Source organism: Bactrocera latifrons, unplaced genomic scaffold (genome assembly GCF_001853355.1).
Source record: "Bactrocera latifrons isolate USDA-ARS-PBARC rearing strain unplaced genomic scaffold, ASM185335v1 scaffold_63, whole genome shotgun sequence".
NCBI lineage: Eukaryota > Metazoa > Arthropoda > Insecta > Diptera > Tephritidae > Bactrocera > Bactrocera latifrons.
The window spans coordinates 626,740-650,018 of record NW_017537301.1 but is presented as its reverse complement, the minus strand read 5'-3'; the positions used below and the strand labels follow the sequence as shown (position 1 = coordinate 650,018).

Sequence of the window (23,279 nt, the reverse complement as noted above, 5' to 3'; positions counted from 1 at the left end):
TGGTGCGGAGGCATGCACAATGACAGCATCTGAGAAGTCGGTGTTACGAATTTTCGAGAGAAATATTCTGCGGAAGATTTCTGGTTCTTTGCGCATTGSCAAGGGCGAATATCGCAATCGATGGAACGATGGATGAGATGTACGAGTTATACTACGACTTTGACATAGTTCAGAAAATCGAGAGACAGCGGCTGGGCTGGCTAGTTCATGTTGTCCGGATGAAAGAGAACACTCCAGCTTTGAAAGAGGAGACCTCCACTCTGTTGGAAAAGGACTTTCCCACGCTAGGAATCTCTAATTGGCGCAAAACAGCGAAAAGGAAGAACGACTGTTGTAAACTCAGCTATAACCGCGTAAGCGCTGTCTACGACAATAAAGAAGAAGAGAAAACGTTTTTTCATTCTGGGTATTACAGATTTTAGTGACAAACTTTGCCCATCCAGTTTAGGGCATAAAAATTACTTCATTGTCACTTAAATTTCCTACCGACTACTGGGCACCATATAATTTATTGGTAGGGTTAGTTATTTTGTCTCGGCTACTACTCAGCTTTTCCTAGAGGTTGTATAAATACTTGCTGCACATGCCATTCAATATGTATTTTAAGACGTTTTCTAAACCAAACCACAGCACACACCACAACACGACACCTCACACCACACACCGCACAACAATGCGCCGCACCGAAACACTCGTGCAGCACATCAATTGCGAACTTATTCTTTTTTATTATCCACTATTCCTTACACATAGTATTCCTCAACCTTTAAGCCGCATGATAACAAGATGGCCAAGAATGACGGAGTAGAGTATAAATGTTGCAATGGGTGACTGCTAAAATCCAGTGACGACTCGCCGCCATCAATTCAGTCTTTGCCGAGATTTTATCGTGTGCGAGTGGTTTTTTGTGGCGTTTGCGCAGTCTGCACACTTCTAGCCGGTCCACAGTGTATTTTTTGGCAGCGGTACTAGTGCTTCACATAGTGTCTGATATAGCAGAACAATACTTACACACACAACTCACAGCCATATGTGCCGAGTAGTTGCATTTAAATAAATTCATTGGCGTTCTTTTAGTACAAGAAGCTTCAAGCTGCTGCCGCTGTAGTCGATCACGTTCATTTCGTTGCCATTTGACCGCTCGGAGGCGACTTTTCGCGTGCGTTTTGTGCGGTACTTTGGAAAACAATTGACTGCCCGCCATTCAAATATGAACTCGRTACTGTTTACTTAAGAACATGCTATAGCTCAGCCCGAAAAAAAAATTAAATTACGAATGCATATATTCTAAAAATTAGTGCAACGGGTTGTGACTGTTAATTATTGTAATTAATTTGCAAAAAATTAAATAATCCAAAATTGTTAACAACTTAAAGTGTTCGAAAAAATAATTTTTTTAAACTAATTTTTCATAAAAATTAATTATAAAACATTTTTAGTGGAAAAGGTTGCGTAGCGCCAAGTATATTATTCCGTACTTATTTTTTATCGGCGTACATGTGGGCGTGCGCTTGTGCGACAGCAATAACAATAAATAAATTCATTTGACCACAATAGACAAATTTGCTGTCTGATAACTTCATCGCTTGTGCCAAGGCTTGTGCGGTGTAGAATAAAGACTGTAATACACATACATATGTACATATGTTATTTGTAAAAGAGTTCGTTCAACTTAGATGATGAAAATGTTGCAAGTTAACATATTTGTTGCAAGGTAGGCATAATAAAAGACATAAAAGGCTTGTGGGATGGTTTCCGATTACCGTAACTTAAGTTCATTTAAAAGCCCAACAAAGTACTTCTGTTCTTTTTTTTTTTTTTTTTGTTAATTGAAAGAACCATAGCTTAAGGAAATTATCGTTTGTACAAATTAACACATGCTCATTTATTCGTTGAATATGAAAGTATTTTATTTCCTCTAATAATTTTACGTTATTACGTTAATTTATTTGCAGTCAAATACCSGATTATTTTATTTTGTTTAATAAGAGTCTGGCGATGAGAAGGTATTTTCTGCTTAAAATTATCTCAAATAATGAAAAAAAAATGTATTCTCTATTGAAGTAGAGAAAGATTTCAGACCGTTCAGCTTCAAAGTTTGTAACACCCCGACAAAAACGTCGGAGTTCCCATTAGATGTATATGTAAATGATCAGTGTGACGTGCTTGCTCGATTAAACAGTTTCGGTATGTCTGTCCGCAACTTATTTGGGTGCTAAGTCACAAAGGTATATGAATGGAATGAACTGGCTGGTGAGCTTGCTCGCTCTGCAGCATCGATGATCAACATTACCATGTACAACGGAACCTTTCATTGCGTTTTGTCTCGACACCATAAAAGAGCTGCCTCTCCTAGGTATGTGAAATGCCAAGTTGCTAATGGGTCGTTGCAACCTTAAAAGGTTTAAACATGTAATTAAATTCCCAAGAGACAAATTCATGCTACTTGTCGCACTTATTTAACMTAGGCCTAGCTTCTTAAGCGAGTTGCCTGTTGTGCAAGTTGGAGCCCAAAACCCCAAAACACCTGCTAATCGACTCTACAGCAGTTTTTAGATGCAGGATAAAGGCTCTTGGRTTCATGTTTTCAAATAGGGATCACATCACCTCAATAGCACCTAGCATTATATTRGAATTGGAACTCTAGATAGCGGAGGAATCCTCATTTACTTATCTAATCTARTCTAATGTCTGTCCGTCCAACCATCTGTATAACGCGAACTAGTCCTACAATTTTTGAGATATCGATCGAAAACTCGCCCTTCTCTCCTAAAGAAGCTACATAGATGCCATAGAAACTAAATGACAAAATGACAAAAAGCTTCGGTGCAGGGGAAGTTAACGATATTCTTGATATTTCTTCTTTAAACCCTAAAAGTCACCTTTTTTGTAACGGGTGTCTCTTATATAGTCTAAAGTGTGCTAGTCGTCARTTGTTTTTAAAAAAGTACTTTTAACTTTACCTATAACCCGAAAAGGCTAAGCTACTAGGCAGTAAGTAAATAAAACCCTATACTTTATCGTGCTTTAGTCAAAAACTCGAAGTCTCCTATGTTCAGCAAATCCGAATTATTTGTCCATTAAGTGCCCATACGATTCACAAAAGAATTTCGTTAAATTCACGCTTAACGTCATTTCTTTGGAGTTTCTGGAAACGCAGATCGATTTATGAAGATAAATTAAACAGAAGTACTGTAAAAGAATTTATTTCATCTTAAAATAATGTAATAAAACATGTACAATGAATGACAATAAAGTMCCACTTGGTATTTCATCAAAGTCAAAATCTGTAATCCCGAACTATGCCGCATCAGATACAACTTAATAGTTACTGAGGCGTTTTTATTCGCAAGAAAAAATTAAAAACTGAATCCGTCTCTAATAAAATTTGCTACCAGATATTTAGAAATCCTGTACAATGTAGTTTTATAAATATATATTTTTTAAAGTTCAAAATAGTGGTATTACTTTGAGAAATCTCCAGAACTTTGTGTGATGTACATATATTTTTTATTCAAAATCTGTGTGGGTACTCTTTTAAAGTTGGCAAGAAACAAACTGTTAATATCCAAAAGTCTCTGATAAAATGTTGGTTCTAGGGATAAAGGAATCCTAAACTTATTGGAATATGAATATTTAAAAAATGTTCGTAAAAGTTTGTGAAAAATAAAAAAAGAAAGTTCTTCGAGTTCTAATTTTTAATATTATTTGMGAAATCTAAAGAGCTATGGCAGTTTTGATGTACTATTTTTTACATATAGGCTGTTTGTCTCCTTAACACTGAGACTTTTATGGGGCGAAATATAGCAAAAAGCTATTACGACGCCATTAGCCTCAATCAATTTGTGTAATTAAATACAGAATATCGGAGTTTCCTTAGTTAGAAACCTTACATAGGTTATTTTTCGTATTTTAACACCAGTTTTACTAATACAAACTGCCTATGATCTCGAAATCCCTTAATGCGATAAAAGAACACGCCTCTACAGCGCATCGCTAATTCCAAATCAGGTTTACAGCAACTAACTCATCACAAAGGAATGCATCATACGTACATACATATGTACATATATGTGTCCTTACACATGCATATTAAGTTGAGAAAGGCAAGTGGCATTACTGTCTRAAGGCGGTCTTTAGAAACTATTAGTCATCAAGTAAAACATTTCAAGCTGTCTGAGTTATTGAATTACAAAAGACAAACTTCTTGTTGCATTTTGACCATAAACCAACCAGCCAAGGGATCATGTGATACAAATAATTAAAGCACACGCCATTGACTAATGGAGGAGAAGAGAGTTAAAATGTTGCTGAATTGAAATATTATCATTGAATTTAAGTGGTGCTCTTTTATTCCACAAAAATTCCTTGCGTGCAACCACTCCTACTCCTTTCTTGGTTTATGAACTGCGAAAATTTTGAAATAATATATAACAACATGCAGCCAGTTGTGCGTATGTACATGTGTGTGAGCTCATCATAAATGTCTTTGTCTCCTTATGTAGAACCGAAATTTCTTGGCAAATACCACACAACAAGTATATATATGAATAAATTAATGCATAAGCATATATAAATATAAGTATGCATGTACTGTGTGTCCTTTGGATGCTCCCGTGTGGAAGTCGACAGCAACAATTATCTATTCATGTCGATACATTGATGTTATCCTTTTGTATTCATTTTATATTTTATTTATAACATTTTGTCCATTGTTAAGCACTTATTAATATTCGATGAAGTACTCCGTTGGAGCATATGTATACTTATGTATCTATATATATATATAAGGGTGGGTCAAAAGAATTAATTTTATTTATTTCAGTTTATATTATGAAAAATTGGTTTATAGATACCTCAAAAAATCTTCTCCTTCTAATAATAATAGGAATGCCCTCCACTTTTCAGTTTTCTACATTTTCCTTAATATGCAAAAGTAGGTTATAGGTTTATAGGTTATAGCCGAGTTTACAAAAGCGCGCCAGTCGTTCTTCTTTTWGGCTGTTTAGCGCCAATTAGAGATTACAAGTGTAGCCAGGTCCTTCTCCACCTGGTCTTTCCAACGGAGAGGAGGACTTCCTCTGCTTCCCCCGGTGGGTACTCTCAGAGCTGACATGACCTAGCCAGCGTAGCCGCAGTCACAGTAACTATTATTTTAAAAAAATATCTCTTCTCTTATATTTATAAGAAATGGAATTGATTTGGTATTGCCGTTCAAAAGTTATTAAAGATTCAAAATTAATTATTTCAAGGCTTATTTCTGTTTCCTCATGAATTTTAATAACTTTCGAGATTTACTAAAAATTGTAAGAGACTAGTTATATTTCCATGATATCAAGTCAGTCCCTTTTCAAATCAAGTCTTTAAAAATACAACAAAGAAACCCTTTTTTAAGTCACTAACTTTTTCCACTCATTAACAACGGGAATCGGCTAATGCATACTTATATGTATGTATGTACTTTGCATTGTGCTTTTTTGTTTGTTCATCAGCGTTTTGAACATCTCAGCTGTGGTTCAAGTCCAAATCGCAACATAAATTACAAAATATGGTGGCTTGTCAAAAATAAAAATTATGCTGATATTCTCTTTCATATTCTAGGTAAATACTCGTACATAACAGCGGCGTATGAAAAGCGTAGGCCAGCGCCCATGTGTGCCCATACCTGTGTTGTTGACTTAACAATGCAAAAATTTTGTTTATTCTTTTAAAGCACACACAATTTATTACTATTCACTGCTGCAGTGGTGGTGCGATGCCTTCTATACATACAAACATATGTACATACTCGTTTATGCATGGATACCGACATAGATATGTTTRAGTTCACAAAAAATATATGTTTGTGCATTTATAAATTTTGCATCGAGGCGAAAAGTCTTCCCACATTCAGGTATATATTCCTATATGTGGCCAAAAATACATTAGGGCAATCGATTTCTGAGTGAATAAGCTTTGCTAAAGTGTATTGAAGATGCCTGCTATTTGGTACTATTTTATTGTAAAACATTTGTTTGTTGGAAAATTATATATTTGAGAAACCAAAACATTACATTAGAATAGATGAATATGTTGGCACTTCAGGCCTATTGAATTGCACTAGTCTTTATATTTATGCCAGTTGTTTGTTCGATTCGACCCTATCAAATTTTTAAGGAGCACACGTCTTTAAAAACTGTATCTCAAAGAGCTGTGTAAAATTTCATGAAGATCGATTGAGTAGTAGTCAAAAACACAGTTTCGAGAAAAACGCGTTTAAAAACGACGCACTTAGCCTAGCTAGTCCTAAGCGCACAAGTTCTCAAGGATGTTTCTACGAAAACTCGTACCAACTTGAAATTTTAGGGCAATATTCTAGAGGCGTTTTAGAATTTAATAAGACAATAAAAAATAGATTTTTTGAAACCCGTAAACACCTTAAACAATCAAAATCGAGTATAAGCAAGAGAGCTTGAAAAGTAATAATCATGTTATCGAATTCAGTGACTCTATAACGTATTAAGCGACTCCGATATCGAATTTATAATTTTTCTTTTTTAATATTTATTATGGATGCTCTCTATAGAGTGGGCACCACATTTCTGACAACTAAAAGAGTTAGTAACATTTAGTCCAGCAATATATTCTCGTTCCCCTATTAGACGTGATCCCAAACTTCTAGTATCTGGGAACCACTGAAAAATATTTAACCAAAACAGACAAAAGTTAATAAATTAAATATTTCCAACAAAATTTTTTAATAAAAATGGTTTATAAATATGGAACATAGGTTTTCATAAGTGACGAGTTCTAACAGCAGCAGAGCACCGTTTACTAGTCAACTGCCAGAACTAACACTAGTGACTAGTCTAATGTGAGAACGTGCATATGTATGWATGAAACTATGTAAATTTTATATACGTGTGTATATATGTAGATTTCTGCTCCGTGTCTTTACTAGCGAACTTGTTTTTCTTTTGTTCCACTATCCTTTTCTTCTTATTGCTTAATTCATTTGAAGTTCCCACTTTTTATCGCTTGCATTTCTGGAACTACATAGACTTCTACCCATGCACCTACATAGAACTGCACGTAAATATCTTTGTGTACGTGTGTGTGTGTGTATGTGTAGGTATGTATGCTGAGCACGTCGAAAGGTATTTCATTATTATTGCATCTAAGAATTCTTGATGTTGGGTATGTGCCAGCAGCGGTCGTTGATAATTTGTTAAATAGAAATATATTGCCAATTGCATGCATTTGTGGTTGTATATACATAGTTACATATATATATGTGTGTGTGTTTTTAAGAGTAGCGGCATTTACAAAGGCACCGAACTAGAACCATGCCATTTGCAGTTCATCAAATCGATTAAGTAGATTTACTATTGCAGTTCATACTTATTATTTAAATGGAAATTAAATCTAGAGATGGGCCAAAAGCGATTCAGCGCTGTTACTATGCGGGTAAACCTAAAWGTTTCCGAAAACAAATTTCGGAAAATGTTGCTATGATGTTTTACGACTTTAAGTAGCACCAACGTTGTAAAACTAAATGAACTAGACTACAAATCTCCGACACATACTTGTATACATATATATAACAAACGTCTATTTAAATAATGGGTAATCCAAGTAGAGGTACTTCAATAGGAAGCTCGCTTGATACTACTCAGCTGTCATGCTTTTTTGTTGAGTATTGTTTTGCATGTCATCATGGAAAGACTTACGTCTGAACAACGTGTTCGTTCAACTTTATTACGAGTTTGGAGAGTCGATTCGACGCCATTAGCAGCAGCTCGGACTGACGAATGGAACGTCGAGATCTTAAATTAAAAGCGTCCAAAAATAGCTAGTGCAAGACTGACTATTTAATGCCTGAAATTGATGCTCGTGAACTCTGCGACATTTCGCTTCAACAAGACAACCTCACTTCCCACTRCATCAATGAATGGATTTATTGAGAGAACACTTCKKTGAACAGTTAATTTCCCGTTTTGAGCCAGTCGATTGGCCACCAAGATCGTTTGATATCACACCGTTAAACCGATATGTAAATCTAAAGTCTATGCGGAGAATCTCGCTTCAATTCAAGCCTTGGAGCAAAACATCACGCGTGGCATTCGTCAGGTACCAGTCGAAATGCTCCTACGAGTCATTAAGTTCAATTTCAACGGATAGACCAACTGAGATGTAGTCGCGGCCAACATTTGAAAGTCAACTATAGGTATCGGAGTRTAATTATTAGGTACCGAGTACCGGCTTAAAAAGATTTTATTGGATTTGAACAATTTTTGTTCACAAGGTGGCACACACTAAAGACATTAGTCGTAGAAAGTTTTATCCCCTTATATTAATTCCTTCTTGATTTATGTAGTGGAAACTGTGGAAACGAATCGAGTGAAATTGAAAATTGTACTATACTCGTATGAGAAGTAGACATGGTTGTAGTCCGATTTCGCCTATTTTCACACTGTAACATAAGAATGTAAGCAGAATGCTACCCACTAAATTTTGTGGAAATCGTTCAATTTTCACAGCGGCCATATAACTATCTCGATTAGTTTTAGGTGTTACGTGCAACCGTTAGAGGAACAAAACTATAATACTCGGTAGCAACTTGTTACAAGAATCTAAAATATACATACATGTATGGATATAGAAGACAAGCTCTATAGAACAAACTTTACTGTAATTACAATTATAAGCAACATTTATAGTATATTAAACTCCAGTAAATATTTTTGTATTATGTTTTATAAAACCAAGAACTTACATATAATGTAAAATATTATTCCAAATTAATTCTTTTAGCTTATGCTGTGTAGCATTTTTCAACAATTTCGCACAATGTGAAACTGATGTGAACAGCAGTAAGAGAGCTGAAATCGCAAAATCGACTCAACCAGCGGCATATGTACTCCAAAATTGGTTTACTAAAAACAAAAGTAAATCGCGATTAAGAAGCAATTCTAAGGCGACGAAAAATAATGGATTAGCTCGTCTTTATGGACAACAATCGATGGAGCGACGTTTTAACGCCGATACTGTTATAACGCATGACTCAGATACTTCTAAGATGTTGCCCACAAATTCGCATACGTTAAATAAGAAGATGCTGAAGTGAGTTAAAATTATATTATTTATATACATATGTATATAAAGTATGTAACTAAAAATCTTTTTTTAGAAAACTTGGTTTTACCAAAGTGAAAGCCCCAAACAGCCACCATAGAAAGCGTCTAGCTGTGGAATCAAGGCGTCACTCGTCTCCAGATGATTCGCATATGTTCATTATAAAACTGCCACCAAATTTTGTTTATTACACAAATCCAAAAGGTGAAGACAATAGTATAACTGACAACTCACAAAAAACGAATGTAAGTGATAGAATAAAGTCTTTGGTAATAATTATAATTAAATAGACAATTATTATGTATTTTATTCACGAAAAMAACCGATTTGCTCAGGTGTCGACCTTTCCGTTTAACTCTAATGGCAAACCGGGACGTATCTACCACTGGAACCTGCCTGTGTTGCAAAAGATTCTCGGAAACAAACAGCCACTGCCACTCACTGATGTCAACGGCAAAAAATATGTTATCAACTTCAAGAGATTTTCGCATTTTCAAAAACCCTGGGAAAATGACAGCATTGAAAAATCGTATAAATCGAATTATAAAAAATCTCTGAAGCATAAATCACCCTCATATTATGCGCCCACTGCAGCAGTTAAGAAAAACAGTTTTAATCGGTATTTTTCGGGCAACGGCAAGCCGAAGGGCTTCTATGTTATAAAAGAAAACCAACATAGAGCTATAAATTATAAGAATATAGTGTTATAAAGACAATAATATTTTTGTTATTTTTATGTTCTGTTTGAACCAAGCTGCAATATTTGAGGAATAATGGTTCAACTATATACAAATCCTGGTCACAAAGGCATATGTACACATACTATACATATGCGTATTTGAAGCGTTATAAACTACGAATAAGATAACAACAACAATAASTTAAAAATTAAGTAATGCACAAAAAGTTCCATATCGAATTCATTGTACTTTTTTAGATAAGGAAATCGGTGGTGGTATTTCTTTTCCAAACAGTTTTAGAAGTCTCAACTTAAGATTTACTTTCCAAAATATCAAAAGAGACTGACCAATGAATTGTACTGAAGAACTTCTTAAAGAACTGGTAATTACTATTTTATTCTTACTTCGTAAATGGTATATTAAACTTCTAGTTAAAAATAAAATTTTAAAATTAATTATTTACTAAGCAAACGCTGTATGCAACTTAATAAATACACACATTTGCAAAAAAAAAATTAAACTAAAATAATGACTTTTTGTATTCGAAGTTTGTTTTTGTGTTTAAAACACATATGTATGCTCTACAAGTGTTAAATACAATTTAGCATACAATTTAGGAATTTATATTTCATTCATAAATATGTAAGTATACATACATACGTTGCTTTATGCACATAAAGGTTATACAAGTAATAGGAGCTTAAATAATAAAATTTTACTCACAACAAATTTAATAAAAATATATAAACATTAAACCTTACAYAGGCAAGGTCATTTTTGGCATACAAACTACATAATTACATAAAACGGTAGCCAGTCCTACGAAGTAAACAGGTTACTTATCATATACTTGATTATATGATACTTATGGTTACTTATCATATATACATTCTAATTATAATATTAACGGTAATTTTCACATTGTCTGATTAATATATTGCACTTAATGCTTGACCAGGTATTGTGTTAAAGAACCGATATTAAACTATTAAGACAACTAAAGTATATCTGAATATTTAGCTCATAATCTCAAAAGATATTTTTGTACTTTTAATTATAAAGCATATGGTTAAAGCAGGTATTACACAACTAGATAAGTCTATACGATGTCAATTCTACGCACTGATATTTTTAAGTATATCATTTTAATGTACATTGCAATCTATACATAAATATAATCAATAAACATCAATCAAATGTATTTCGTTTTAATAAGCTCTCTTAATACAAACCTTTTTAGAATCCTTGAAGTTTTCCTCTACTGGTGGTCATTTTTTAATTTGGTGGTGGTGGTCRTTTTTTATTGCAAATCTCTAAACAATTATTAATATATATATCAGATATAAATCCCTGATACTTATGTTTGTGTTCGCAATTATGGAAATTGCTGAAAGTAGTGAAACGGATCTGACTATTATTTTCCCATATTCATTTAACTAATTTCTTGCAATAATACTTTCTTCATTATATAAATATATGTATGYGCTTTCCTAACAGAGAAATACATACATACACTTTTTTTATCAATGAAAAATATAATATACGAAAGAAGAACAATGTAGTGTTGCCCATAATGCGTTATTATTTTAATTATGTAAGAATTAAAAGCCTAAATTAACTGTTATACCTATTTTAATAACTTTGAATTAAAACAATAAAAAAATTATTTGCGATCTCAAAAAATACAAATTTTCAATCCAAATTTAAAGCTATTTGGATTGTATTCATTTAAGTGGCAAGTCTGCTTGGAAATGACAGATAATAGCAATGAAATTATATCCGCTTGTATCCTACTTTAGTAGCAAAAAGCATTTCTAAATTAATACGTTTATCAATTTATAAGGGTATAAAGTTAAACAAATAGTAATAGRAACTGGTGTAAAACTCAATTTACTTTCATTAATATTAAACACAAGTCATTTTACGGTAAATACTATGGCGCAAACTCCACTTGACCTTGATACGAAAGCACATAAATTACGTACACTGATTTTAAATGCCCGGAAACCGTTTGTACTTCGCAATTTTAAAATGAATTGGAAGTGTTTTGAACAATCGCTGGAGGAATGGTGTGCAAATTACGATAGAGAAGTGAATTCATTGACGGAATTCGAGGTAATGCCTTGTAATCAAGGCAACAATACGCCACACTGGGAACGCTGTAGAGAATCCATACGAATGAGTTTGTCAGAATTTTTAGAGAAGCAAAAGACTTCGACTGATAAATTTTGGATTGGTTTGAATTATCAAAGAATGAACAATTTGCCAAATGCGCTTAARGAGGGTATTGACTTTTCTAGGTTAGGTTTTAGCGAAACTACAAACGAGTGTAATTATTGGTTRTGCTCTAAACAAACGAATACTCCTTGCCACTACGATACTTATGGATGTAATATAGTCGTGCAAGTTTATGGAAGGTAAGATTATAAAAAAATATATTCAAACTAATTAATGTGAAACACATCACTTATTACACAGAAAGTCATGGGTACTTTTTCCCCCTAACACACCTCTCTCTTGCACAAGAGTACCTTATGAAGAGTCTAGTGTTTACTGCGAAGAAAATCTGTATGCACCAAATCCGAAAGAGCATGAGCGCTTATCAGAGTTGCATGATTCAGTCTACCGATGTATATTAAATGCGAATGACGTTTTAATCGTGCCCAGACATTGGTGGCATTATGTGGAAGCAGTAGATGTGTCATATAGCATTAATTATTGGATTCCTTTAGAAAATGACATAGAAGAACAATTAAAAGAGTGCATTGTTAAAATATTAATTGAGCGCTTTGTACAAAGCGGAAGTAGGGAAGAACAAAATTATATTCTAAACCCTAACCAGGTAAATATTTTTCTTATTTAAATAAAYAAATAAAAGCAATGTGTAACTTTGGAATTTTTTTGCAGTTGAATGAGATTGAAAGTGATTCCGAAATATTTGAAATTTTAGAATACTTGTACAAGAATTTAAAAACGGATTGTTCGGCACCGAAATCGCGCAAACTTAGTGCAACTCCACATCCTTATCAATATTTAAGCGAACAGGAAGCTGAAAAACTAATTCAAGATTTGCCGGAAGGCATGATAGAAAGGGTGTCACCAATGCAAAGTAATGATTATGAAATTTTACTTAAACAGAATGCGAAACGTTTCAGTGCAACACAAACAAACGATGCACAGAATTCGAATCCTTTATGTAATGTTAAAAGAGCGCTGTTAAACAGTGTGTGTGCACCGTCAGTTATAGAACAAATCAAAATGGAGTTTTTTAGGCGCAATGGACAGTAATCTATATATAATATATTTTAACTASAATTTGTAATAAAAATGCATTTCAGATAACATTATTTATTTTTTATTAATTAATGCTTCCAATATTTCATTTTCATATATATTTATGTATGTGTACGAGTAAATATGTATTTTTGCAAAATTTTCAGTAAACTTGGACTATAATACTAAATAATTTCGATAAGTGAATTCAAGTGCAAAACTTTACAATTATAAAAACTACTCCCTTCCACCGATTTAGGCAAATAATAAAATAAAAACGTACAAGGCATTGAAGTTGTGAAAGAGATTCAGAGTGTGCACCGCACATTTTAAAATCCTGGAGGTTTTTGATTAGGATAGCCACCCTGTTGATGAGCAAAGCTGCCAGGATAAGTGCCATAGTGTCCGGGCTGAGGACCTTGTGGGAAACCGCTATACTGATAAGGCGCTATGTTAAGACAAAAAAATATTTAGTGTCTGTAAGCACTAAACATAGGTTTAGTAATACATACTTCCTGGGTAAGGCAGCGTTGCATACGGATTAAATCCTTGTGGCATTGGTGGCGGAACGTATGTTGGATATGGAACGTTCGATGTGGCACCATATGGCATCGGCATGCCTTGCATTTGATATGGGTAGGGCACATTTCCGACCGAATGTGCTGGAGCGTCCGGAACGGAGGATGTTGAACTGGATGGACTTACATCTATTTAATAAAAAATATATATTAAAAAAATAAAGCAAAGAAAATATAATGAACAAAATACCATTTCCTGACGTAGACGAATAATGTGATGGTAAAGTTGGTGTTGGACCAATTGCCGGGCGACTAGACTCAGTTGTCAAGTCCTTTAAAAGTTCTTCCTTTTCGGTTTTACGCGCAAAACAAAAATCGGATATTTTATTTTGGAATACCACCAGTAGTTCAGTCAAGTCATTATAGAATTTAGTGCCTTCTTTCAAATTGCCCAGCAACTCAATAAAACTGTCATAGGCGGTTGCCAATTCTTGATAGAGCTTATCGCGTGAACTACCACAACTACCGGTTTCAGAAGCGAATTGCTCGTGTGCTTGCTGAATGTCACTAATCAGTGTGGTCTGACGTTCTACACTTTCCTTTACCTGCGATTGCAGTGGATTCAAAACTTGCCCGATACGGGAGAGTGATATTGCTGGCTCGTCTATAGCGCCATCCTTTTGCAATGATGACAAAAATTCATCCTTCATATTAAATGAAGCAGACTTTAGCTCCAATTCTATGGAATCACGTTCAGCTTTTATAGTTTCCACGGCTTCCATGAGGCTCTTCAATCTTTGCACACTACTGCAGTTCTGATCGACGCTACCTCCAGATGCGGGCATTGCTTCCTGTATTTGCTCCGGAGCCATCGAAAGCAATTCTATGCCCTAAATAGAAAATTAATAAATATATAACATATAAGTCAATAAAATTATTGGTGAAATTATTTTCGAAAACTCCGTACCTTGTGATTAGTTTCGAATTTTTGACGCACAATTTTGTCTGCTTCAATAGCATTTGTGATTACTTCACGATATTTTTTCGCGTTTGTCCGGAACATTTCTGTAAGCTTATCAGAGGGAATTCGAGTCCACTTTTGCTTGAATTGGTTTCGCAATTGATTGTCAGAATCACGTTCTTCATCTAATAAACGTTCTGTTTCGTCCAATATTTCTCGATTACGTTGCAATAACTCAGGCAGTTCCTTTAGATAAGTATTTATACTCTCGATACCGCCTTTGTTACGAACATCAATAGCCTTTTCACGCAGTGAAGGTGGTAGACCACTACCGGCGTCGGTGGTCTCAATAGCTGCTGGTAAATTCAAACTAGCTAGTACGCCATTTAAGGTCTGGGTGGCCTCACGAAGCTTCATTATTTCTCCATTCACAATTTCATTTTTACGCATGTCGGATGCAGTCAATGCACGATGTAACTCAACTGGTACTAATTCTGAGAATATATCCCTAAAGTTAACCGCTAATGGTGAAGTCAATGGCAACGCCTTAGCAAGCTGCGCTTTTCCGGGTGATGGCAAAGAATTTACATCCGGTATCATTTCATTGTAGATGAACTCATTGTCCTTTGTTGATTCCTCTAGGTTTCGCCTAGCACGACTAAAGTACTCATCAAGGTAGGTAGCATTCCCAGAACGTGTTTGAGCCGCTTTAAATAACTCAACAGCCGAACGCAAGCGCGCAATTTCCTCTCCAATACGCTTCGCTGCGCGACATGCCAAACTCTGATATAGGTATGTAAGAGCGTGAAAGCCTGCCTGTTTTCCTGCAATAGCAGGAATCCATTCTTTTTCCCAAATATTGCGCACGCTCTCCTTTTGCATGGCACGCAATACATCAGCATAGAATTCCTCGCACTGGCAACAAAGCTTAGCAATAATTTGATCTTTCATATTATCTGAAATTGRAAAAAAAATACATATATATAAACAGAGCTTAAAAAGGCTCATAGTTTTGTTACCTTTGATGGCTTTTAAAATGAAAACCTCTTGGGCCTGCGCCACCATCAATGCTTGCAAACAAATCAATGTGTCCTGACTCAAATCTGGGGTAGGTTCAGATGGTATGGCGGCGGGTGTAGCACTTTTAAGATACTGAAATATACCTGCACTTTGCTGAAGCAACTTCAGTGCAAGCTTTAAGCCTTCGTCACTATCCAACGCCTGTGCTGCTGCCACATTACTCTGTAATGAAGCAATATTGAAGAGCACACATACCTTTTCGTATAGCAGCGATGTATGTGCTAAAATTGTATAAATGTAAAATATAAATATCAATAGTTAGATTTTGTTAAATTAGACTTACTCAAACTTATGCGGCCGCCAAAAATTGAGCCTTTGTCAAATGCATCCTTCCATTTAAAAGGAATTTGAAGCTCATTTACAGGAATTTTGGTTTCCAAAGAGCATATTTGATCATAGTAACTATAAGAGTGCAAACAATTATAGCGATTAAATTGTGTGCGCTGCTACAAAATTGATATGCGTAAGCAAGTCAACTTTACAATTATTTACCCGCTTATAAACAATTGTGTGCCTATTTAGTTCATTGTACTTTGCGTATACTATTTTTTATATATGTATTGTCAAATATCAAGAGTTATAAAAGAAATCATGACTCATTTTTGTTGTGGTCAAAATCGCTCATAGGTACTTAAGAACTTCAATTAATTTATTCAACACATACATATAGACAAATACTGGTATTCTCCGATTACACATTTAATTTATTTAGATACTTACGCATAAACTACCTCGAGGGAAGATTCATATTTTTCGAAAAACTTCCATATYGCTGTGTTGCGTTGTTTTGAGAATTCATTTACAGCATCCGAGTATTTGGCCTTTTCCTCGGTACTTGCTCCACTATAGGTGCTTTGAATGAGATTATTTAGCGGTTTAATGATGTCGACCTCAGCCGGCTTCTTGGGTGGCACAGCAAGTATTCTAGACATTTCACAATTTCTTATCGACGAAAGAAATATGTATTGAAAAACTTTTCAACTTTTTTCKATGTTTGCAAATTGACTAATGGATGACGACTTAAATTCTTCCTCCAGTATGTTTCACATTTTATTTGCTTATCTCCCTTCTACCCGGTTTATCATCTTTGTTTTCTACTATTTTGATTTTCATACGGCAATATGGTGTATGGCCAGACCGAATGCATTGCTCTAAAATATAAAATTTTGACATAACTATCATTAGATTTTTATTCCTCAAAGTTTAAATTTAGTAATATTTTTTCCTTTTACTTTACTTTAACATTTCAAGAGTTAATTCTTTTAATAATTCCAATTATTTTACTGATCATTCTATTACTGAATATTTTGACATTTTCTAAATGTATTCACAATAGCGAGCAGCTGTAGTTATAGTGTTGGTAAACTTAAAGATTTTCTCGAAGTAAGATATTGAAGTTATGTATTAATTTAACTTTAATTTGTCATGTATTAATAAATTATAAAAAAATATTTTAMCAATTAAACAAATAATTCATTAGATAACACGGTAAATAAAATTTTTTAATACTGACTTAGAATCTTAATTTCTCAATTTTAAAAATATGGCAACCGTTGTGGGTTATTTTAGAAGACGCGCACAGATTTTATAATAAATACAGCACTATAACTAATTAATAAAATAATAACTAACAAATAATATTTTAGATTTCGGTATGAGTTTTACTGACGATTCTTCAGATTTGGATTGGTAAGTTTGTGCATATTTTCATGTTTCTTGTARCAATAAATCTAACTTTAACCAACTGTCATTAATATTTCTTGATAGGAAAGAGACAAAAATGAAAACAAGCAAATCCATAAAACAGGAACATCAAAGTAAACCAAAATACACCCAGAAGTTTTGCCAGAAATGGCTGAATATCTTTAATCCGTGGCTTACACGTTGTGAAGATGATCCCAATAAACCGTTTTGCCGAGCATGTCAATGTCGCTTAGATTGCAACCGCTGCCACCTACAACGTCACGAACGAACTACAAAACATGTACGCAACTTGGAAATTCTCGTAAGCAAAGGAGAAGGTGCTGCACGACAGAATCTAAGCATTCGACAGGAACGTAGCAAATACTATCAACAACGCAAGAAGTTTAATTCGTCTCTTGCATCTTCCCAAGATGCTTCCGAACTTGGCGCTGACACAACTGACGAATTTATTGAGGAGTATGTTACCAAAAAGTAATAMAATTTTCTCTTTCCCTAATATGCTTTTGTATATTTTACAGAGCGGAACCTGAAGCCGAAACAGCGTTTCAATTTGTTCAAGCGGAATCTGCGCCAGGCGACCAATATACAGAAGAAACCGTTTTGAAACAAGAAATTACATCTGCTGACGGCCATACTGATCCCCTACCTGCGAATGCAGCATTAAAACAAGAGAAATTACGCGGAAGCCCGAAAAAGGCCGGTGTTAAAAAGGAACGAATGAAACTGCTCATGCAGATACAAAAAGATAAGAACGATCTCATGGATTCATTTCGAGAACTTATGGGAACACCGGGACAACAATCCCCGAAAAAAGAAAAAAATCACGTTGATTTATTTTTTGAAAGCGTTAGTTCCAGTGTTAAAGCGTTATCTCCGAAACTGATAGCCGAAACTAAAATGCGTGTATCACAATTAATATGTGAGTTAGAATTGCGTGCACTTACCGAAAATGAGGCCAATACCTCGGCAGTTGGTGGAACGACTGCTACTGCTGTTGTTGTGTCATCCGATCCGGGAGCCGTAAGTAATACATACGTTATAAATCAACCAGTAACGACAATGGTACATGGAACTGCAGCGCATCACACGACGGACAATAGTGGACATCATTACGAAGCTCTAAGTTGAAAATAATAGATACCTAAGTAATATTTTATATGCGTAGGTTACTAAAAACAAAAACAGCTTATATATTTTTCTATTAAGTTGTGAGTATGATTTAGTAAGAAAGACATCGCTCATATAACTTTACGAAAAATTCGTAATACAAAATATATTATTTTCAAAAATTAATTGAATATGCGTATAATAAAACTGTACATACATACACATGTTGAACYTTCTAATTTTTTGCATGAAAAAAAGTTTTTAAAAGCTCCATTGATGACAAGTTAAACTATATGATAAAGAAATTGTATCTGTCTGCATTAATTGAAGAGAACCAAGTAAATAAAAAAAACAAGTTTTAGTGCAATCTTTTATTCAAATAAAAAATGTCTTTTAAGTATCCGGCAACCGCACAGTATTCCTTCAAATCAGTATATATAGTACAATGTGGTTCCCTACGGCGAGAATAACAAATTTTCAATTTAAGTTCATACATACCTAATATGTTATTTTCTAATAAAATAAAATAAAAAATATTACATTATTGTTTAAAAATGCTGATAAATAAAAAAAAAAATGATAAAAGCTCAGTAAGCAAGCTTGACATTTGCTTCTAATTGAAAATAGGAAAGCTTAAGAGCTACAGTATCGGAATGACAGTCATGAATAATGTAACGGTTCGAATGTTGGYATTTAAATACATTTTACATGATTTATACATTTAATAGTATGATTATGTGGGAAAAAATGATAAAATAATAAAGAAATGTGTCACAATGATTAATTATTAAGATAATCTCCATACTGGGGTATACTTGCATACGTGAATTAATTGATATAGTACGTTGTGTCGTAGTTTTACATAAATTCAAATATTTAAATATTGTAATTATATGTGAAAATGCAATTTTTTAAGCCTTAACATATTTTCAAGACTTCAGAGTGAAAATCGATTTTTCAAATTTCCTCCAACAGAAGCTCAATTTACAACGAATAAAATATGAAAATGCCAACACTTGACACTTTACCAGTTTAACAGTGATAAGGAATAGCTAAATTCATACATATTACATACATACATAAATAGGAAATTATAACACAGCATTTCCTACAAACATTGACTCTTGTGTTTATATCTGCAGTGCGCAAGCGTGCTCCCATCCCCATAGTTAACAATAGCATCAATGGCAATTGTACATAGTACATTTGTAGTAGGTGTGGTGGATTAAATGGTTAAAATAAAATAGCGACGATGTCAGTGTCTTTTGAAGTTTGGCCTCGTGTAGACAAGCCTAAGCGGATCCGTCATCCTTTTCAAAACGGATTGAGAGTGGCGAGTTTTGTACAAACATAAAACGGTTCTTGTGCATAAATAACCCAACACTCATGTGTACTCACATACTTACATACACTAGGATGTAGTTATTGAATTTTCTTCATACAAAATGGGCCTTTTGCATTCAGACATTAAATGAWAATACAATTAGATTTTGTATGCATTTGAAATGCATAAAAACTTAAAGTGAAAACACAACTACTAGAAAGCGCAAATTCCATAAAAATTAGGTAAGTTTAATTTAGTTATATGAAATGTGTCCTTTAAAGTGTTTGCTTGTGTGTATGCCTATGCATTAATGCATTCTTATGCATGTATTAGGAAACTTTTTGTAACATGCTTATATACTGTATATGTAATACACATAATGTGTATGTACATACGTACGTAAGTGGTTAGTACTAGAAAAAGTATTTGAATCATTTTAACACCTTTAGATATTGTCGACTCGACCACTGTGTTACACCTTCTCATGTACTAAAATTATACAATGAACTAAACCCTCACTAAATAACAGCACAACAGCATTATATAAATACAAGCTRCATACATGTATTCATAGCTTTGTACGTTCAATGTCAATTTCGTGTTTGTTAAACTTACCGTCAATTTGTAAAAAATACGTTTGTTCATACTACTTATATAATATTGCTCTTTTTTCATAACTTTATATACATATAACCTAAATAAAGTGTTTACAAAATATTCTTTTAAAATTATATAAATGTGTTATTTGTATGTGCAAGTTCGAGCAAATGTTCAAACTTCCTAATTTCTGACTTAATATATGAAATTCAAATAGATACGTGTACACTTACATTTATAAGCATGCTTTCCGACCCTTTTAACTTTGATTTGGCGCCACCAGCACCAGCTGCAGCGTTGGCTAATAAAAAATTTGTTACTTAATTAGCATAAATTTGGCATATTAGAGAATAATAGTGTTGGTTCGAGAGCTTGACATCTCCAAATATATGTGTTAGGAAAAACATAATTTACTTAATAAAAATTATTATTAAAAAGTCGAAAATTAATTTGTGGACAAAACCAAGTACTGAAAGCTARTTCATAACAATTTTTTTATGTGCTAGTTTGCTGAACTTACAGGTGAAAAAAAAACATAATATTTGAGTTCCATTTAATAGAGCGATTTGTTTAATTAATTAAAATAAATTGTTAAAATAGAAAAAAAAAAACACAAGAAGTTTGTCTTAAGAGCTGGGTTGCAAAAAAATTAATTAATAAATAAGTAAGTTAACATTTGATTTTATTTTTTATTATCACGAAAATCGTATTTAAAGATAATTTCTAAATTTATAATCCCATAAAGCGAAGTAAAAAATTAAAAATAAATGAGTTTTTATTACCAAACAGCGATTGAAAAAAATCATGATTGTCCCAAAAATCGGATTAAAAACTAAAACCGACATTTTTAATTTTAAATACCGGAATGGAAATAAAACAAAGTTTTTAATTAACAATTAAAAAACGGAATTGTTAAAATTTAAATATTTTTTCGCTTGCRTTCCACCATTTTGGCTATCTTTTGAAAAAGAATGCTTTCTTTTAATATAATTGCAACTAACTCCACATTATTTACTAATTTATATTCAATAGCTTTTAAATATAGTGTTTCAGCTGGAAATATGTAAATATTTCTTTTCACAACTCTTTGCCCAAGATGCTTAAGAACTAAAATTTTGAGTTTAAAAAAAGTTTTCAAACTTAATTTTTTTTTTAATTCTGATTTTAAAACTAAATTCATAAATTGAAAATTTAGTTTTTGAATTAAAAATTATCAAGGCCGCTCAAGAATCCCGGAAGCACTCAATGCAATGCAAATCTATTATATTTTATAAAACTATTTATTATATAATAAATTAAAACGAATAATTAAATAAAAAATAATGCTGCATTACTCATGAAATTATTATGTGTTTTTGCAGTTTTGAACTAATTTTCCGTTAACGCTAATGAAAGTGGATTTAGTCCGTCGCAAGCTTAAGGCATAACACTATTTCAATAGATTTGGCAGGATGCATCTGCATTTCGAACCGAGTGTGAATACAAAATGTGATTGCACAATACTGTCGCTCTCATGGATGGGTAAAGTTCCTGATGATATTCCAGAGGTAAGCTCAACTGAACACAATAATATGCACAATTTTTGAACTCCCAATTGGAAACAGGTCAAGTCCCTCGCTTAACTAATATACGAGGACATTATTAGTATATACATATATATATTTTCCCGTAGTTCCTAGATGGAACATAGGGCCTCAATAAACAAATTCCAGCTTTGTTTATTTCGATTTCGGTAATCAGAGGGTTTAAGATGAGTAAATGATCAGCCTTCTGTATCCGAGCCTAGTTACGGGGTTGCCGGTTTCGCCTTTAGGCAGGCAGTGGCGTASGAATTTCCTCCACGCAGATGCTAAGGTTATACCGCTTTTACTCGGTCGTCAGAGCCTCGTTCGTAGTGAACAGGGGGTACCGCGCGAAGGTGARGTTGACGTTTGGGAGGGATAGGCTATGTATTCGTTAGCTGAATGACATTTTTAGTTGTTTCGCTAAATTTTCAAGAGCCAGATGAAGAAAGATTAGGTTCGGGTGGAGCCGAACATTAAAYGCTCCAAAAATTAAAAACATGTGAGGAGTGTGGTATATGTTTGTGATGTTAACACTTTTGCATTGTCAAATGGGATGTTTAAAGGAATTTCATTTAAATTACTCAAATAGTTAGTAAGATATAGGTGGTATTAATCGAATTCGAACACATTACTCTGTTTGTAACATTTGTAACTGTTTAAGCCACAATCAGAATGTTGGAATAAGAAATATTTTGACATAGTRTCATCCTGAACAAGCTAGTAAATCAGACTATAGTATATCATCCAAAGATTAGATTTCAGTAGCCTCTTCTGGTTGAGGATAGCCTCTAGACGTGAATGGAAAAGAGGTGTATGCTCCAATGGTAACGAAATCTCCCTCTCTATCCGATTACAAAGCTCAAGAAKTATCTTGCAAGAGGAAGTACTTGGTATAAAGAGGGTATGTGGTGATCTATTGTATGAGGATATAGAAAGTAACCATATACACGAAAAGCGGACGAGTTGGTCACACTAGGAACTTCTTTAGATGAATCCGATCTCCGCTGGTTATGATCAAAAGAGAGCTACTATAACGGCACTGTTCGTTTGCAGAACACGCGCTAAAAATGGGTTTCCCCTAAAATAATATTTGTCGCAGCTGCTAGCGGGAAGAAAGTAAGGAAACCATACCATAAGAAGTTTCATTGATAATTCCAAATGGCTTGAGCGCAAAGATGAAATATCTCGACCAAAGCTGTCTTCTATATTTTTAAATTTTTTGTGTAACCCAACTGTCATCATTACAAGTAATCAAAATATTACAAAAATTCTTCAATATATTTTAAATCATAAACGTAGCCATCACTTATTATCTTAATCTTCTTTCCCACATTGCATTTCCTAGCGTTGTTATAA

General features: G+C 33.8%; 5 protein-coding genes across 6 annotated transcripts in view; 4 read left to right on the top strand and 1 right to left on the bottom strand.

Moving 5' to 3' along the window:
• Nucleotides 1-849: 849 nt before the first annotated feature.
• Nucleotides 850-10,995, top strand: LOC108975232. 2 transcript variants are annotated; one of them, XM_018943581.1, is made up of 5 exons: nucleotides 850-1,325; nucleotides 1,440-1,714; nucleotides 8,794-9,102; nucleotides 9,170-9,359; nucleotides 9,450-10,995. In XM_018943581.1, exons 2-5 carry the CDS (start codon nucleotides 1,677-1,679, stop codon nucleotides 9,822-9,824), a joined length of 912 nt encoding a protein of 303 aa, XP_018799126.1. In that variant the 5' UTR covers nucleotides 850-1,325; nucleotides 1,440-1,676; the 3' UTR covers nucleotides 9,825-10,995. The 2 variants fall into 2 exon arrangements, with proteins under 2 accessions (XP_018799126.1, XP_018799125.1); XM_018943580.1 differs by lacking the exon at nucleotides 850-1,325 and having other exon boundaries at nucleotides 1,365-1,714.
• Nucleotides 10,996-11,607: 612 nt separating this feature from the next.
• On the top strand, nucleotides 11,608-13,082 carry LOC108975241 (HSPB1-associated protein 1). Its single transcript, XM_018943591.1, has 3 exons — nucleotides 11,608-12,211; nucleotides 12,273-12,636; nucleotides 12,702-13,082. Exons 1-3 carry the CDS (start codon nucleotides 11,730-11,732, stop codon nucleotides 13,080-13,082), a joined length of 1,227 nt encoding a protein of 408 aa, XP_018799136.1. The 5' UTR covers nucleotides 11,608-11,729.
• A 213-nt stretch (nucleotides 13,083-13,295) lies between these two features.
• Nucleotides 13,296-16,740, bottom strand: LOC108975223 (programmed cell death 6-interacting protein). Its single transcript, XM_018943571.1, has 7 exons — nucleotides 16,347-16,740; nucleotides 15,910-16,028; nucleotides 15,566-15,847; nucleotides 14,553-15,502; nucleotides 13,836-14,475; nucleotides 13,580-13,774; nucleotides 13,296-13,515 (listed from the first exon to the last, which is right to left on the bottom strand). Exons 1-7 carry the CDS (start codon nucleotides 16,556-16,558, stop codon nucleotides 13,397-13,399), a joined length of 2,517 nt encoding a protein of 838 aa, XP_018799116.1. The 5' UTR covers nucleotides 16,559-16,740; the 3' UTR covers nucleotides 13,296-13,396.
• A 450-nt stretch (nucleotides 16,741-17,190) lies between these two features.
• Nucleotides 17,191-18,659, top strand: LOC108975236 (protein suppressor of variegation 3-7-like). Its single transcript, XM_018943586.1, has 3 exons — nucleotides 17,191-17,315; nucleotides 17,394-17,786; nucleotides 17,849-18,659. The coding sequence occupies exons 1-3, from the start codon at nucleotides 17,281-17,283 to the stop codon at nucleotides 18,456-18,458; spliced, it is 1,038 nt and encodes a 345-aa protein (XP_018799131.1). The 5' UTR covers nucleotides 17,191-17,280; the 3' UTR covers nucleotides 18,459-18,659.
• A 1,040-nt stretch (nucleotides 18,660-19,699) lies between these two features.
• LOC108975293 (tubby-related protein 4) overlaps nucleotides 19,700-23,279 on the top strand; it is a 17,285-nt gene continuing 13,705 nt past the window's right edge. Inside the window, exons 1-2 of the mRNA XM_018943670.1 lie at nucleotides 19,700-20,003; nucleotides 21,720-21,905. Coding sequence (XP_018799215.1) covers nucleotides 21,810-21,905 — 96 coding nt within the window. The 5' untranslated portion in view covers nucleotides 19,700-20,003; nucleotides 21,720-21,809. The remainder of the gene's footprint in view (nucleotides 20,004-21,719; nucleotides 21,906-23,279) is intronic.